This window comes from Myotis lucifugus, unplaced genomic scaffold (genome assembly GCF_000147115.1).
Source record: "Myotis lucifugus unplaced genomic scaffold, Myoluc2.0 scaffold_231, whole genome shotgun sequence".
Classification (NCBI taxonomy): Eukaryota; Metazoa; Chordata; class Mammalia; order Chiroptera; family Vespertilionidae; genus Myotis; species Myotis lucifugus.
This window is the reverse complement of record NW_005871279.1, coordinates 1,478,553-1,494,610: the sequence shown is the minus strand read 5'-3', so window position 1 is coordinate 1,494,610 and position 16,058 is coordinate 1,478,553. Positions and strand designations below refer to the sequence as shown.

At 38.0% G+C, this 16,058-nt stretch overlaps 1 protein-coding gene across 1 annotated transcript in view; it reads right to left on the bottom strand.

Annotated features, from left to right (window-relative positions):
- ABI3BP (ABI family member 3 binding protein) overlaps positions 1-16,058 on the bottom strand; it is a gene marked incomplete at its 5' end in the record, with an annotated part of 255,936 nt that overhangs the window by 117,201 nt on the left and 122,677 nt on the right. Inside the window, 4 exons of the mRNA XM_023762091.1 lie at positions 1,342-1,407; positions 12,291-12,365; positions 12,858-12,929; positions 13,580-13,654. Of these exons, the coding sequence (XP_023617859.1) occupies positions 1,342-1,407; positions 12,291-12,365; positions 12,858-12,929; positions 13,580-13,654 (288 nt within the window). The remainder of the gene's footprint in view (positions 1-1,341; positions 1,408-12,290; positions 12,366-12,857; positions 12,930-13,579; positions 13,655-16,058) is intronic.

The following is a 16,058-nucleotide window of genomic DNA, read 5'->3' as shown; positions in this document are numbered from 1 at the left end:
ACAATGGGGGCGGGGGGTGTGGTGAGGGCATGAGTGGGAGGGATGGTGGGTAATGTGGGGATAAGGACACATATGTAATAACTTAATCAATAAAGAAATTTTAAAAAAGAACACTTGAGAGATTTCTGACCAACATTTTTAAATGAGTGGTTCATTAGAATTTAAATATGAGCTCACTTTAAAGAACATATATATTTTAAACATCAGAAATCATGATAAAACAGTGTCTCATATACTCAACTTATTTTCAACAGATTTCGCTGGCTTCTTCTCTCTGTTCCTTAACTACTAATTGAACCCACCTTTAGCATTCTATTTCATTTTTTAAAATTTTCTGCTGTTTAAAATTACTCACTTTTACTTATGACACAAATAATGCTGAGATAAAGCTACACAAAGAGAAAGTCTCAGACATATATGCATGCCTGGCAGAGACCAGTCTTATTCACTTTAAATGTTCTGCAGGACCAAGCTTAGTAGGTGCTTAGTAAACACTTGCCAAGAGGAACTACTGGACTGAGTTAAATTCACTGTAGCTGCATCAGTAAGTGAATGCCAAAAATTAGACCCACCTGAACTTCTATCTTATATAATAAAAGGCTAATATGCAAATTGTTCCCTTGACTGGGAGTTCAACTAGGAGTTCGACCAGGGGCTGGGCCAGCAGCCAACCACCAGTGGCCACTCCCCCCAGCTGGCCCCATCCCATAGGCAGGCCAGCGGACCCCACCCATGCACTAATTTGTACACCAGGCCTCTAGTAGATAAATGAATAGCATGATAGTGCTCCATAGCACGATTTCTCACCTCAGCAATATTGATATTTAGGGCTGGGTGATTCTTTGTTGTAGGGGCTTGTTCTTTGCATTGTAGGGGTATAGCAGCATCTCTGACCCCTACTCACTGGATGTGTCAGTAGCACCTCCTCCAGCTGTGACAAACAAAAATGTCTCTAGACATTTCCAAATCCCCTGGGAATAGAGGAGAGCAAAATCACCCCCACTGGAGAACCACTGCTCCAGAGAAAACTTTCTAGGATTCTAAAACCTTTTTAGAATGATGCTGAACAACAGAGCAATAGACCATTACCTTACTTTGCCTCAGTAGCAAGCAAACCTATCTGCATCTCCGACTTGTGGGAGCCTGTTTACTCATGGATGTAAACAACTAATCACCCAGTGGGAGAGGGTAGCACCGTCTCCCTGACACGGATTGCCATTTCTTTTGCTGCAGAGCTCTGGAGAGTGTACTATTTCATTCAGCAAAAATTAAAGAGAGAACTAGGTGCAGTATTGTCAGAACACATGGAATCAGAGGAAAGAATTGAGAGGTTGGGAATACCTGTGTGGGGCTCTGATATTTCAGGCTCATCTGACGTTGTAGGGCTTGAGAAAACGTCATAAGCTGCTTTAAAGGAAAAGGTAAAACAAAAGAGATAATGTTAATTTTGACTGAACAGATTTCGCGACATATTTTAATAATGGTCTTGTCACTACAGTGTAAGCAGTCGCTAACACTTCCTGTAGTCCCTCTTGACCTGAACTAAAGGTCTCTGTGCAGCGAGCCTGACACCGGCCTCGGGCTGATGTGCGCATAGTGCTGTATATTTACAGTAAAGTGGTGCCAGCTCTAAATCAAAGAGCTCCCAAGAATATAAACGTAAACGAAGTCAGATGGGAGAGATCTCCAAAGAAGGAAACAACATTCACATAGAGACTCTTTGCACAAAGTCTACTGCTTCATCTTTCTGCTTAGTAAACATTTCCACCATGCTACCTTAACATTCGGACAGCACTTTACAATTTGCACTGCGCTGTCTCATATATATGTTTATTTAACTGCCTTAACACCCCTGAGAAATGGGTGAGGTATACTTTATTCCCACTTCATAGATAAAGGGATATTATCTCTATTTCCTAGACAATGCAGCAGAGATTCACAATGGTGATACATCTGCCAGTGGTCACACACGGGATTGACCGGTGCAGCATATTTTTCACTGCATTCACAGGGCCAGGAACAGCGGTGCTAAGACCCAGCACTCTATCCCTTGCACTGTTGTTCCTGCCCCTTTACCTGGAGGCAGCCTTCTTTCTCTGTTCCTTCATTAAGCCAAGAACCCCTCTATAATCTAAGTGGATTTAAAGATAACGTTTATATTCTACATGAAATAAAGAAAGCAGGGTGATCTTAAAAACAAAGGTTGGTTTTAAAACAAGGGTCATTTTCATGTTCACATAAGAGTTGAATCTGTAAGCAAAAACAGGACCAAAATACAAATGTCCTCTCTTCTGCACCAAGAGCTGTCACTACGATAATGACAGGTGTACAGAAGCTTGAATTGTGAGGTAGACTTTCCTTTCCTTGCCCCTTCAAAAAGGCTGTACAGAAGTAAACTAGAAGGGTGGGGGGGGGAGCTCATGGGAAAATTCTCTCATGGGCTTACTTGTAATTCAATGACAGTGTAATGATTTGAACCACCCCTAGTTGAAGCTGTAAGAAAGATAATATCAGACCCTGTGACACACTCTGATATTCGGATTGGACAGTTTATATCGTACCACATACTAAAGAGGCAGGAGATACATTTCAGCTTGTGAAGGTGAGTCTATTGCTTTGCAAAATCTTAAAAAAACAACAACAAATAAACAACCAGTAAGAACAGCACTCAGAATATTATGAGTTAAAATGTGCAAACATTCTGAGCGTAAGTACATTACATCTTTAGTGTAGCTACAACTTTAAAGGGTCAGAGAAGAAAGACGAATCGTTCGAAGAACAGAAAAGCTGGCAGGTGCTGATTTTAGTCTTGCTTTAAGCCAATTTCATGGAACCATCGAAGTCAGCTCTAGCTACCACTAAATAAAGTAAGGAACCTTGACCAACTTGTATTTCACCCTCTCATACTAGGAAAGAAATTATGAATTAATAGCTTGACTTATTTATATTGTTACTTTTGAAATACACAACTGTCTTTATGTTATCCTAAGTCCCACATTTTCCTTTTATCTAGTGACAATGGCCCACCTTTCTTACAGTCTGTAATTTTGTCCCACAGGTCGATGCTCATTCACCCTCTCTCTATTTCTTTTCCATACTTGCAATTTCCTTCTAGTCTGGAGTTCCCAAGCCTGGCTGCCACCTTCCTTGGCTTATGCTCAGAAGTCACTCCCCTGGGAGGAAGCCCCTTCCCATCACTCCTGGGCAACGGTGGCCCCCGTCTGGAAGTTCTCAATGGTCAGGGACCTCTTACTTCCAAACATTTTCTCAAATATGCTCCAAGATGGAAATAACACATTTGCCAGCAGACTTGGCCCTTCATATTTCTATTTCTGGAGTTTTTGAGAATTGAGTAGTAAATAACAGGAGTGCTAAAATCACACAAACACCATTTGGTGGAAGCTTTACATTGTGTGGGCTGCCTTGAAAAGCACACCACCACCTCAGATCATTCAGGGGTTAAACAAGATTTTTTTTTTTACTCTGAAGTAATAGATGTCAGAGAAGAGGATAGTGTTGAAATGAAGGTCCCTAAAAACCAACTGCTCTTGCTTTCTTTACAAAACTCTTATATATGTACTCCTATACCAGACCAAAATGCATGGCATGGTCAGCCACTGCAGGTTTTTAAAAGACTACAAAACTGACAAATAGCTAAGAATTAGGGGTGAATCCCTCTGTTTTTTAGACACTCTATGTTCTGTCATGCATTATTGTTTAGAGGCAAGTATCTTGCCACCAATGTTTACTTAGTGGATGAAATGCTCCAGCCATCTGGCATTAAGCACTATCTCTCACCTATACATGAGACCAAGGGTTGGAGGAGAAATCTAATGTGTTTAATAAGTACTTCAATTCAAATGTCACAATGAGCAATATTAGTTTCTTTCGAAATACAGTAATGACTTATGATCATGATAGCTAAGTTTTACTCTTCTATTTTTCAGATAAAAATATTATAGTATGAGATAAGCCACACTACCATTTGCTCATAACTTCCTAAAACCATATTGTTAATTGTGTTTTGTTATTTGTATATTTTTACTTAAAAAAAAACGATTAGATGAAAATTCCATAATAAAAATGCTATGATCTTGCTCTGGAAACATACAATGGCAATACTGACAAGGTATTTCCAATTATCAAGAATTTATCAGTTTGTTTTATTCAAATAGCATGAATATTAATAACTATGTGAAAGACAGTCATCAGTAGGATAGAAATTGTGACTATCATGCTCATTATGTGCTCCAAGGTTATTTCCCCAAAAGCCTGGTACAAAGCAGAGACTAAACAGAGTTAATGTACAGATGCCCATTACAATAAACAAGTAACAATGAGTTTGACAGTTGGGTAGCTTATGCTCTTAGTAAAGATGAATGAGAATAAATGGACAGGTTCTTTAATTATTCTATGATACACATACATGTGCACACAAATCTTATTCTCTACTACACAATTATGTGCCATGTGCTTGTGTGGCCATACCCTGCCATGGAAATAGAATCATAAAAACATACATGAAGAGGCAATGGGACATATGCACCCCTATGTTCATAGAAGCACACTTTACAGTAGCTGAGATTTGGAAACAGCCTAAGTGCCCATCAGCAGATGAGTGGATTAGAAAACTGGTACATCTACACAGTGGAATACTACGATGCTGTAAAAAAGAAGGAATTTGTTCCATTTGCAACAGCATGGATGGAAGTGGAGAGCATTATGGCTAAGCGAAATAAGCCAGTCAGAGAAAGAGAAAATATCACATGATCTCACTCATTTGTGGAATATAATGAACAACATAAACTGATGAACAAAAATAGAATCAGAGTCATAGAAGCATTGAACAGACCATACAATCTATGAGGGAAGGCGGGGGATGAGAGGGTAAGAGATCAACCAAAGGACTTGTATGCATGCATATGAGCATAACCAATGGACACAGACAGTAGGGGGGTGAGTGCATGTACTGAGGGGTGGGGGTGTCCGGGGAGAGGTCAATGGGGGGAAAAAGAAGACTTATGTAATACTTTAAACAATAAAGAATTTTTTTTAAAAAAAGATGCAATGGGAAAATACAACAGGATTATAAAAAATAGCTGATGAGAAAAACATTTATATAAACACCACACACAGAGTTCTCAGTATCATTTCAATAAATAAATAATGCTTTTTTCAATTCATAGGAAAATAAAATACCTTTCTAATTAAACCTGAAATTTGTGAAAATATGGTCTGCAAAAAAAAATATGCTCATGAAGTAAAGTCAAAGGCTGAGGTTATAAATTTCTAATAGGCCACAGGAAATCTGCAAACCATCTACTACACTTGAATTCTATTTTCTTGCTCTCGAAGCATCACCACCACCACTCATTCCTACTTTTTCTCCTCTCTAGGGCTTAATCCAGTTGGGTGGGCCAGATAACCAACACCTGACAGGTGGGCAATAAGATCCAAACATAGAGTTCAACCTCTTTTCAGCCACCCTGAGCAAACCACCTGGGTCAAAATGTTCTATCCAGTATAGGACTCCTCAGGCACACTGACCAGTTCAACTTTCAAGTCTTTAAGTAATTGATGGAGCTTAAGCACATATAGCAATTTACTACAGCTCTACAAAGTACTGAAAGAATTAAACATTGAAAATAATTGGTGATAAACTCTTAAAGGTAGTTCTCTTTAATGGAGTCTAATGAAAAGACTGAGGTCTACCATCCTCAGTTCTAATTATAAAGGGAAGTCCCTAAAGATAACCATTTATTGTGCAAGGGGAAATAGTTCTGCCAGAAGAAGTCACTGTCTTAGTCACAGTACAATTGGAGGGGAAAATCAGTTTTTCTGGACACTGTGGGGGAAGAACAGACAGGAGAATTTTCTAGATGAAAATAAACTCATTGAATCACCCTGGGATTATATAAAAAATTTTTATTTTATTTGGGCTTTAAATCCCTCCTGGTACTAAATGATGGTCTTTTAAGAGGATAATCAAAGAAATTAAGGAGCTTTAACACTGATGGAATTATCAAGCTAGAAACAGAAAGTTGATTTCCATCCGCCCCCTCAAACCATACCAGGGCTTTAGAAATCATGCCCATATCCCATCTGAGGGATGGTCAATACATGCTGCTTCTCTCAACTCTGATGCCCACAGAAAACACAGAAAGTTGTCTTGTCGTCAATATTACTCCCTGAGCCTAGGCAGGGTCTGAGCCCAGTTCACAGAATGATACAGGCTGCCACTCTAACTGAACAGAATGGCCAAGGGATAACAATTTACCAGCCATGCTGTGGGCTTAATAGGATGTCAGGCCATTCCCACGGGGTTGCAAGGTTCTCCTAATACCATAGCACACGTCCTTTCCATTCTCCTTAAAAATTTTTCACAGGTGAAACGAAGACCCAAAAATCATTTGATACGCTCATATGTATATAAACTTAACAGTGTTTTTTCTTTTCTCTTCCTTCTTTTCATTAATTAAATAATTTATTGTTATTATTATTAAGCATCTATAGCAATTCAGGAAATTTGAGTAATGGGAAGGGGATGCGTTCAATGCAAGACTCTGCTGTAGTAAGAAAATGGTAGCAGGGTACCCCTTATGTACTGTGAATTAGATGAAGTGATTATACATTATTTCTAAAACATAACAACCCAATGAAAAAATTATATATTATTTCCCTTTAAAAATGGGAAAACTGAGGATCTAAGAGGTTAGATTACTTGTCTTCCACCACTTAAATAATAAATAGTTGAGCTGGTTATTAACCCAGCTCTGTCTCATCCTATAGCTCACAGATTAGAGGTCACATTCACATTGAGAATAAACTTCAGGGACTGGCCAGCCTTCCTTACAGACCACTTGCTCTTTCTTAAAAAATCTAGAAGGCACATGGCTCTAATAAAAATATTTTATTTTCTCTGTTGCACTATTCTGTGAAAATTTCAAAGCAAACTATCTGACATCATTTCACTTTTAACATGGAATGGTTCATTGTAGAGATTCAGAAAGAAATGAATGAGAATCTAGTTTTTGCTCCTCTACCTATTCAAAGGCAAGTCTCTCACATATCTTCTTAAAAGAAAATAACTCTCTTTGCTTCCAGGGACTTCTGAAAGATCAATGTGATGGTATAAATACAACTCTTTGAATCTCTTAATAGAAAACTGCCATGTATACACAAAATTATATTATTCCAATGAAGAAGTAATGCAACAAATACATGCATATATGTGCAGTGCACAATTCAGTAGGGTGTGGGTGTGGGTGTGGGTGGGGTTGGGGTTGGAAAGTACTGAGAGCTTTTCTGGAACTCACTCTATAATAGCACAGAAATCATAGTCAACTGGCCAGCTTCCAATAGAATATAGACCAATTCTATTTATCATCAGAGAGACTGACTTCTCTGAATGATTATCACAAGCACTAAAATATTTCTAAAATGTGGTCAACTTTCTTCTAATACAGACTTTATAAACAAGTTGGCATTCTGGCATGTAATTGTAGAGCAGATTTTTGTAATTTCCTTTCTATACTTTAAGAAGAGTTGGATTTGTCAAGAGACTCACAAACAATCAATCCTACATAAATGTACTTCAGAGAAAGTTTAATACAAAATACAATTCAAATAATGGGATCACAAAATGCAGCACTAATGAAAGGTTAGGGGAAATAGGCGTAATGACTATACTTCTCAGGTTTCCTGGAATATTCCAAATTCCAAATTCCCTGAACCACTCTTGTCATAAACTATTGAAATGACCCAGGGATTTTAATATTTAGTATGCAATTTAGAATTTCCACATAGCTTTTTATATTCAAAAGTTATACAAAAATCCTTTGGAGATTGGGCATTCTAATGATTTAATACAGAATATGAAGTAAATGTGGAAAACAAATCTAGTAAATGTGGAAGCAAAATGAATTTTACAAATGGTATTGATAAATCATGTTTAATGGTTGATAAAGAGAAAAGCAGATGCTGGCATCCAGTGCTGGTCTGGCGCTCACGGCTAGGCTTGGTATTCTTCTGCTGAACATCAATAATTTTAAAGAATACCAATATCAAACAAGACCATTTAGTGACTAAGATGGATGGAGACAAAAAACAAGAGCACTCTCTAATTGTACGGGACACAGACAAATGAATGAACACAAAAATGACTGTCCCTACAGTCTGGCTAATATGACTAACTGCTGCTTGTTTACCAACCACAACTTTAGCTTCACTCTATTCTTCTTGTCGTCTCATTAAGAATTATTAGAAACAGCCCTAACCAGTTTGGCTCAGTGGATAGAGCGTCGGCCTGCGGACTCAAGGGTCCCAGGTTTGATTCCGGTCAGGGGCATGTACCTTGGTTGCGGGCACATCCCCAGTGGGGAGTGTGCAGGAGGCAGCTGAATCGATGTTTCTCTCTCATCGATGTTTCTAACTCTCTATCCCTCTCCCTTCCTCTCTGTAAAAATCAATAAAATGTATTTTAAAAAAAAAAGAATTATTAGAAACATATATGCATAGCCCACGGTCACGAACAATAGTGTGGTGAAGACAGGGGCAGGGCCTGGGAGGAGGTGGGCAAAGAGGTGGGGGGAAATAGGGGATATTTGTAATAGTGTTCAACAATAAAAATAAATTAAAAATAAATTATGCTATGTATAGTTAAAGTTATGTATAAAATAGAAAAAAGTAATTATTGAGATATTCAATCACACAATTATTCCACTTTCTGACAGCATCCTATCCACAAAGCTTCACTTCCTTGGAGCCTCTCCAGAATCACCTAACACAAGACCACATCCTACAATAAGTCCTTTCCAACACCGTCTTACTAAATGTTCCCAATTTCTCATGGTCTGTATTTTCCATTGTTGCAATGAGTCAGTAAACCTAACTTTGTTCAAATATAGGTATGTTCCTGGTGGTCTTTGGGTGAAGGGAATTGATATTATAAATATAGATGTATTGTATTCCAACAGAGAAAACAAATTATGCTAATTTTGCTATAATAATGTCATTAATACCAGTTAAAATATATAATTTCTTCAAAGGATATAACAACTAAAAATTGGATTAATGGTTTTATGGACCAGCATTCAAATACTATCTCTACCTCTTTCTCTTCTTAATTCACCAAACAATTACATTTGAAACTCATGTGAGTAATTGGAATATAAAATAAAAAATCCTATACATTGAAACTAAATAGGTAATAGATACCCTCAGTACCTGTATAAATTCACACAAAATCAATCACAATAAACAAGAAAGGCTAAAACCAATAAAAGAGTGGCATGACCATATCAACTCTTTTTTTAAAAAAATATATATATTTTATTGAATTTTTACAGAGAGGAAGGGAGAGAGATAGAGAGTTAGAAACATCGATGAGAGAGAAACATCGATCAGCTGCCTCCTGCACATTCCCCACTGGAGATGTGCCTGCAACCAAGGTACATGCCCTTGACTGGAATCGAACCCGGGACCTTTCAGTCCGCAGGCCAACGCTCTATCCACTGAGCCAAACCGGTTACGGCCATATCAACTCTTTAAATCACAAATAATGCATATGATAAATTTTAATTTAAAATTTAACATGTTAGGAAGATGCCACGGAACTCCTATATAAGAGTTAGATGTAAGCATTGTGCGCATTAGCAAAAACAAGGGATAAGAATCACCCACTCTGAGAAACCAATCTTCTATTGATTTGAGTCCTCTTGTCTACAGTTAACCACGTTTTGATGACTCTTATCTATACCATGTGAAATGTTACAGACTTCAGTGATAGATAGTGCTTCTCAAACTTTAATGTGCAAGACCACCTAGAGATCTTCTTAAGAGCAGATCTTGACTCACTAGATCTGGAGCAGAGCCCCAGATTCTGCCTTTCTGCTAACTTCCAGTGATGCCAACGCTGCTGGTCCAAGGACCGCACTGAGTAGCAGGGATGTACAAATTAAATGTTATAAGGGCAGGCTAGGAGTTCCTGGGGCTACTGGTCATGCCTGTAATAATTACCAACTGTACTGTTACATCCCACAACAAGCCCCAACTCTTCAGCAAGAGAAGGTTAGCGGTCAACTGTTGGAAGTTCTCTGTAGCCTAAAATTGCCCTGGCAGTAGTGAGGCAGCTGAATAATAAAACTGCATTAGCCACTAGTTATATTCCAAAAGGGCAAAACCAGAACATTTCTTTTCTGAAATTAAAGGCAAAAATAATTCTGCTTTTAATGGGATTTGTAATCACACCTACTGTATATTTGTCTCCTTGGAATTCTATGACCTTCACTTCCCAACATATTTTCTCCACTTCCAATACTTGGTTCAATTCAGTCTTTATATATAATCCATACCCTACGCATTAAAACTCCATATGGTTCCCTTGAGGTTTTGATCAGTTTGCTTTTGAATAATCAAAGACACCAAAAAACTAGAGGCTGCTCAAGGGAGACCGTGGGGGACCCTGTGTCTCCTATGCTATAGCACAGAAGCTAAGAGATGAAAGGGACCTAAGAGTTCATCTAGTCCAGTGAGCCCCCAAAGCGTTTGGTTTGGGAGATGTGATGCTCATGAAGTCTGTGGGAGTGAGGCCGGGCCTGCCTTCGTGTTGCAGATAAACCATCACAGACGCCCTTAGACTAATTGTTGTTCCATAGTCACAGTGTGATAGCTGATGGAACACAGTATGAAACTCTACTCAGGACCTGGACTCAGGTGACCTGGAATGCTAAACTTACTTTTACACTCACAGTAAGTAATTGCAGTAAAGTTTCTGGATCAGTGACTAGAGTAACTATGGCTTAGAAAGACCCAATTTGAGGCTTCTCTGGATTGGCTGACAACGTTAGCCAACTTTCAAGTGTTTTCCCACATGAGGAAATTAGTGGATATTATAATAATAGACATGCTTACTTTATTTGATACATCCTTAAATCTTTTGCTAAGATCTGAGACCACTGCAGATATCAGAGAAAATAAAATTTGACCAAGATCTATCTATCTGAAGGCTCATTCTCATCCTTTCTCAAACCAGTCCTCTGTTGGACTCTTTACTGGAAAATTCCACAAAATGTTGGTTATATAACTTTATTACCCAAATTCTAACTACATAATATACTATACGTGCTCCCAAAACCACAACTAGAAGATATACAAAAATTAAAATACAGACAAGTAAAATAAAAACCAGGGAGGTAATCACACTAAGTGGTTTCTGAGGTTTTATAATTATCATGTGCAAATATCCATCCTCTTCAGTTGACTTCTAGATATAAAAAAAAGATACATAGGAAGAATCTCTTTAATTGAGAAAAATCTGTTTTCAAAAAAGGAGCGCTATCTCCCTTAATCAGTTTTAGTGGTAGAATACATGAATTCTAGAGGAAAAAAAGCCAATTGCCACAATATATAAAAGAGCAAACTAAGATCCAGAAATGTAGAGTAAAACATCTAAAGTATTCAGTTAGCAGGAAAGCCAGAATTGGAAAAAAGTCCATTATTAATTCCAAGACCTGTGGTCTTCCCTCTATATCACAGTATGCTTATAAACTTTAGGGTTCAGTAATAATATCTTGTACATAGTAGGCTCTCTAATGTTCATTGTTGGCAAATATAAGGTATGGTATGAGAATGAGAGTCACCTGCCCTACCCCCACTCAGCTAGACTTGCTGATTTCCACCTGCAAGCTCAGTTGCTCCTTGCTGAGCAAATCAAAGCTGACCTGAGGATACGCAGGAGCTGGAAAGCCTTTTTAAAGTTGGACTCTGCATGCAATGTCCTATCACTGGCCCCTGGGCCCCAAGTCATACAGCTCACTCCCAGGCACCTAGTACCACGTTTGGCACATAAAAGGTGCTCAATAAATAGCAATAACTGTCACTTAAAAAAGTTCAATGCTGGAAAAGAAGCAAATATCTACCTGCAAGGAAAACATTAAATTCAACACTGTTAAATCAGACCCAGGATGATGCTTCTTATTTTTGTTACTGCCTCATGGCACTAAAGAGATCTCTAGAAATTCAATGAGCTAATGCATAGTTCATCTTCTAGCCAAAGATCAAAATAGATGTCCAGATGTTAAAATACAGATCTTTAAAACAAATGCAAAAACATTCTGCTTTTGTACTGAGAAAAAAAATGAGATTTATTTAAGTATAAGAATGAATTATAGCTTTACCATTTACTATAAAGTATACTGATAATCAATTAAGGAACCTATAAAGATAAAAATGAGAAACTCAATACTGTTGTTTCAGTCTATTTTTTTTTAAAAAAAATAGAATGCAATTACCAGTTTGAGGTGGTAAAACTTTGGAATCCTCAGATGTTTTAGTTATAGGTGCAATCCATGGCTTTTCACTCGAAGCTACAGTAGTAAAAAGAAAGGGAATTTGCTGAAGTTTTTTTGAGGAGGACAAAGAAACAGAAATAGGCTGCTGGTATGGTTGACTATGAGAATCCTGCAATGAAAAGCACATACTCATTCTATCAAAAGCCATCGTCTATCAAGAAGAAATTACTACGTTCCCATCCTGAGAGCATGTGATTGGTTAGTGACTAGAGAGAGACCAAAGGCTGGTGTCATACTCTCAATGTTTCTGAGGACAGAAAACTAACTTAATGACCTATGTGGAATTAAGAGAGTGATGATTGATACTAAATTTTTAAAAAACACAATCAGACAAATATGTTTTTTGTTTGTTTGTGTTGCGTTACCAAATCAACCACTTGTCTGGTTAAGTTAATGGAATTCATCAGTTCACTGAGGTTTGCAGAGATAGGACCCAGTGAATGTAGCCTCCAGAATTAAGCAATCATCACCCACATCTTAACACCAGATTTCAGGTGCTGTTATTACCCAAGGCGCCCCCAGGTTTCTCAAAAGGGAAGGGTGTTTTTGCCTGAGGAAATTCTGGAAGTCTTTTCGGAGCTGTAAAGAAACACATAAGAAATGTTATGACTTGAGGTGCAAGTAACAGAAAAGATTTTACTAAAACAATAAACAAACACAGACAGGCAAATTATTCACGTTAAGGGACTGTTAGTAGTATATTTTAATCCTGTGTTTCAACATTGGATGATATAACAAAGCTCCCTTTTCTATTTTTTTTATAACCAGATACTATATTTGAGGAATTTGAGCTTTAATTTTGATTAAACTGGTTTTCTAATTTATTCAGCTATGTGTATGTGTGCTCATTTAGACTCACATCAAGTACCAAACACATCTGAACTAGAAAATGTCCATCTACTAGCATTTAAAAATAGAATTTTGGTAACCACATGGCTTTATAATTAAGCTCACTTCCACCAATAACTTTTTTTTTATACTGCGTTCAATAAAGAAATGAGAAGAATCCTAAACAGCTGAAGGATTTGTTATAGAGACTCTTTAGGACCCTAAATTATAATATTTTATAACATCTAAAAACGTGGTGTTGGGGAGCTGATTGTTTTATAAGCTAAGTGTTTCTTCTTTCCTGTGAGGAGATAAATTTAAATAAATTAGCCTAAGGACGGCTTTCAAGCATGCATAAAATTTTCAAGGTAATAAAAGCTGTAGTATTTAAAAATTTTTACCTAGAGTGCTCAGTGGTAACTCAAACCTAGGTATTAGAATAGTTTGCGATCTTTCCGGGGTCTTTTCGCTGAGAACTAAAATAAAGAAGAATTCGGTTAGCAAATGTATGAACTGGGATTTGATGCTGTGGCTTAACCATATCATGTGACGCGTGCTCACACAGAGTGTGCACCGGCAGCTGATGCCTTTCAAGGACACAGCTGCTTTCCCTGGAAAAGGTGGACAAGGCTGTTCAAATTTGAAAGTGTACTTTCAAAGGGCCGTGGTGTGGCACGGATGGTCAGCATCACAAGTAGAGGACAAAATGCATGCCGCTCCTTTTCTTCGGAAGAGAACCAAGCAAGAATGAGCCTCTTGGGCCAAGAAGCAGCTAACAGGTGTGACATGAAATTCTTATTAGAAAGCGTGACACTTTTGGGGATTCTCCTCGTTTTTAGTACACACAACACTTGGAAAAGCCACTGAAAACGGAAAGCACAGACATAGTCAAGACTTCCAGGTTTCCCGCACCTCTCCAAGCCTCCTGGGATTAAAGGCTGCAATCTGTTTCTCTGTACATCCTACGAGACTGGTGAAAAGGGGGTGCAGCTGGCAGCTAGCGTCCAGCGCTGCCTCGAACATCATTCACCAGGATCAAGGCATGCGATTAACTAATGGAATTGGTCCAAGAAATAGGAAGATTAACTACTGCCAGAAAGGAGGTGAGAGATGAGGGGAAAGGTAAGGTATTGGGTTACTTTTCTTTTCAATGAGTGCTGGGAGGGTTTTGTTTGTTTTAGAAAAAAACTTCTTAGAATTACCCAGTGTTGTTTCTGAAATATCTAATGCACTAGACACAGTGGATTTAGTGGTTCCTGGAACTGAGTCAGGAGTCACTGGAAAGTAAAAAAGACAACTTTACAAATTAAGATAAAACTATGAAATAACCGAAGACCCTAAGACATTGGTGCCCTTTAGAATTAATAACTGACACATAGCTCAGTTACTTGAATTACTTTTCAAGTTACTTATGTTAAGGACTCCAGGGCTTGCTTGCGCCACAGCCTGACCTGACATTGCTCCCAGCTTTTCCTTTCCAGGTTTGGTTCACTTCCCATGTGTTACAAAAAGCACTCTGAACTGACCTCCATGAAAGCACTTATCAGATTAATCATAACTTTTTATTTGTCTGCCTTTTTATTTCTCTTTACCTTCAGGGCTTAGCACAATGTCTGGGGTATAGTAAGCAAATGCATAATAAATGTTTATTAAATGAATTTATAAATGGGCAAATAAAACAATGATCCAGGGCAAAAAGGTTTATTGAGAACTATTACATTCTCTGATTTCTCTCTTTCAAACTGCAGTCAACATGCGGAGGTTGGAACTGGGTTGAAATTATGATAAGGATGCATATGCTCAGCCACAAGGTGCTCTAATTGCTAGGTCAAAAGCAAAGACCACCTCAGCTAAATAGTTTTCAAGAAATAAGAACCAGGATCACTGAGATCTGGAGTGAACTGGGAGCTAGACAATTCTAGAAGTTTTGCAGGGTTAAGGACTTGCAGTAACACAATAACACTGAATAGTAAGTTATGCTGTTTAAGTGTTTCTGAAGTGGGAAATTGTGAGGAAGATTTGGAAGAGAACTAAGAAATCTATAGACTCTTCCATGAGATAATGTGCCAAGAGAAGAAAGTATAACTGGGCAGAATCTTGGGGGCAGAAAAGAAGTTGGAGTCATCCACTGGGTCATGCCTATGTTTTTATTGGTATTGAACAATTATATTGAAATCAGAAAAGTACCTAGGAATTTCATTCAAATAGATGATTTCAGCTTCCTGAATAGCTTTTACGTCTGCCCCACCTGCCATGAGGTGAGGGATGGAAGGTCCATCTCTCTCCTTTAGGCAGAGCCACATACTTCTTGCTTTGTCAGAATATCCCTATTTGAATTGGTTTCTTGAAATCACATTATTTTATTTTTCCACCAATGTTTAATTTCTCTGGACCAGTTATGAGTCTAAGAGTTTAGTACAAGGTAAATACCACTAATACTTCAACTTGTAGCAATTTTATAGATTAAAATTTTTACTTTAGATTGGAGTTACTTCGCTAAATGTGGATTTGGGGAAATTCTTGCCAGATGTTTGCTTCACTGAGTCCTAGATGAGGTGGTATTGCTCTGGCAAAACTCTGTAGTTCAGAGAATAATGTGTCCCCAGTGGGCAGTTCATTCATAGAAGAAATGCTGAATGTTTGTTAGTAACGGCCGATAAACTGTGGGGAAAATGCACTCCACATTTATTCTTTAAATAATTTTTACCGAACTATTACATATTATCTATATTGGGATTTTTAATCTTCCAAAGACATTGCTGCTAAATGACATAGCTCGCAAGCTATGGATTTGTCAAGGTTAATGATGGCATTTTGCTCAAATGACCACTTGTGAAAGTGGAGAAATGAAAAATGGTCTCATGTCTTCACATAAAAGGA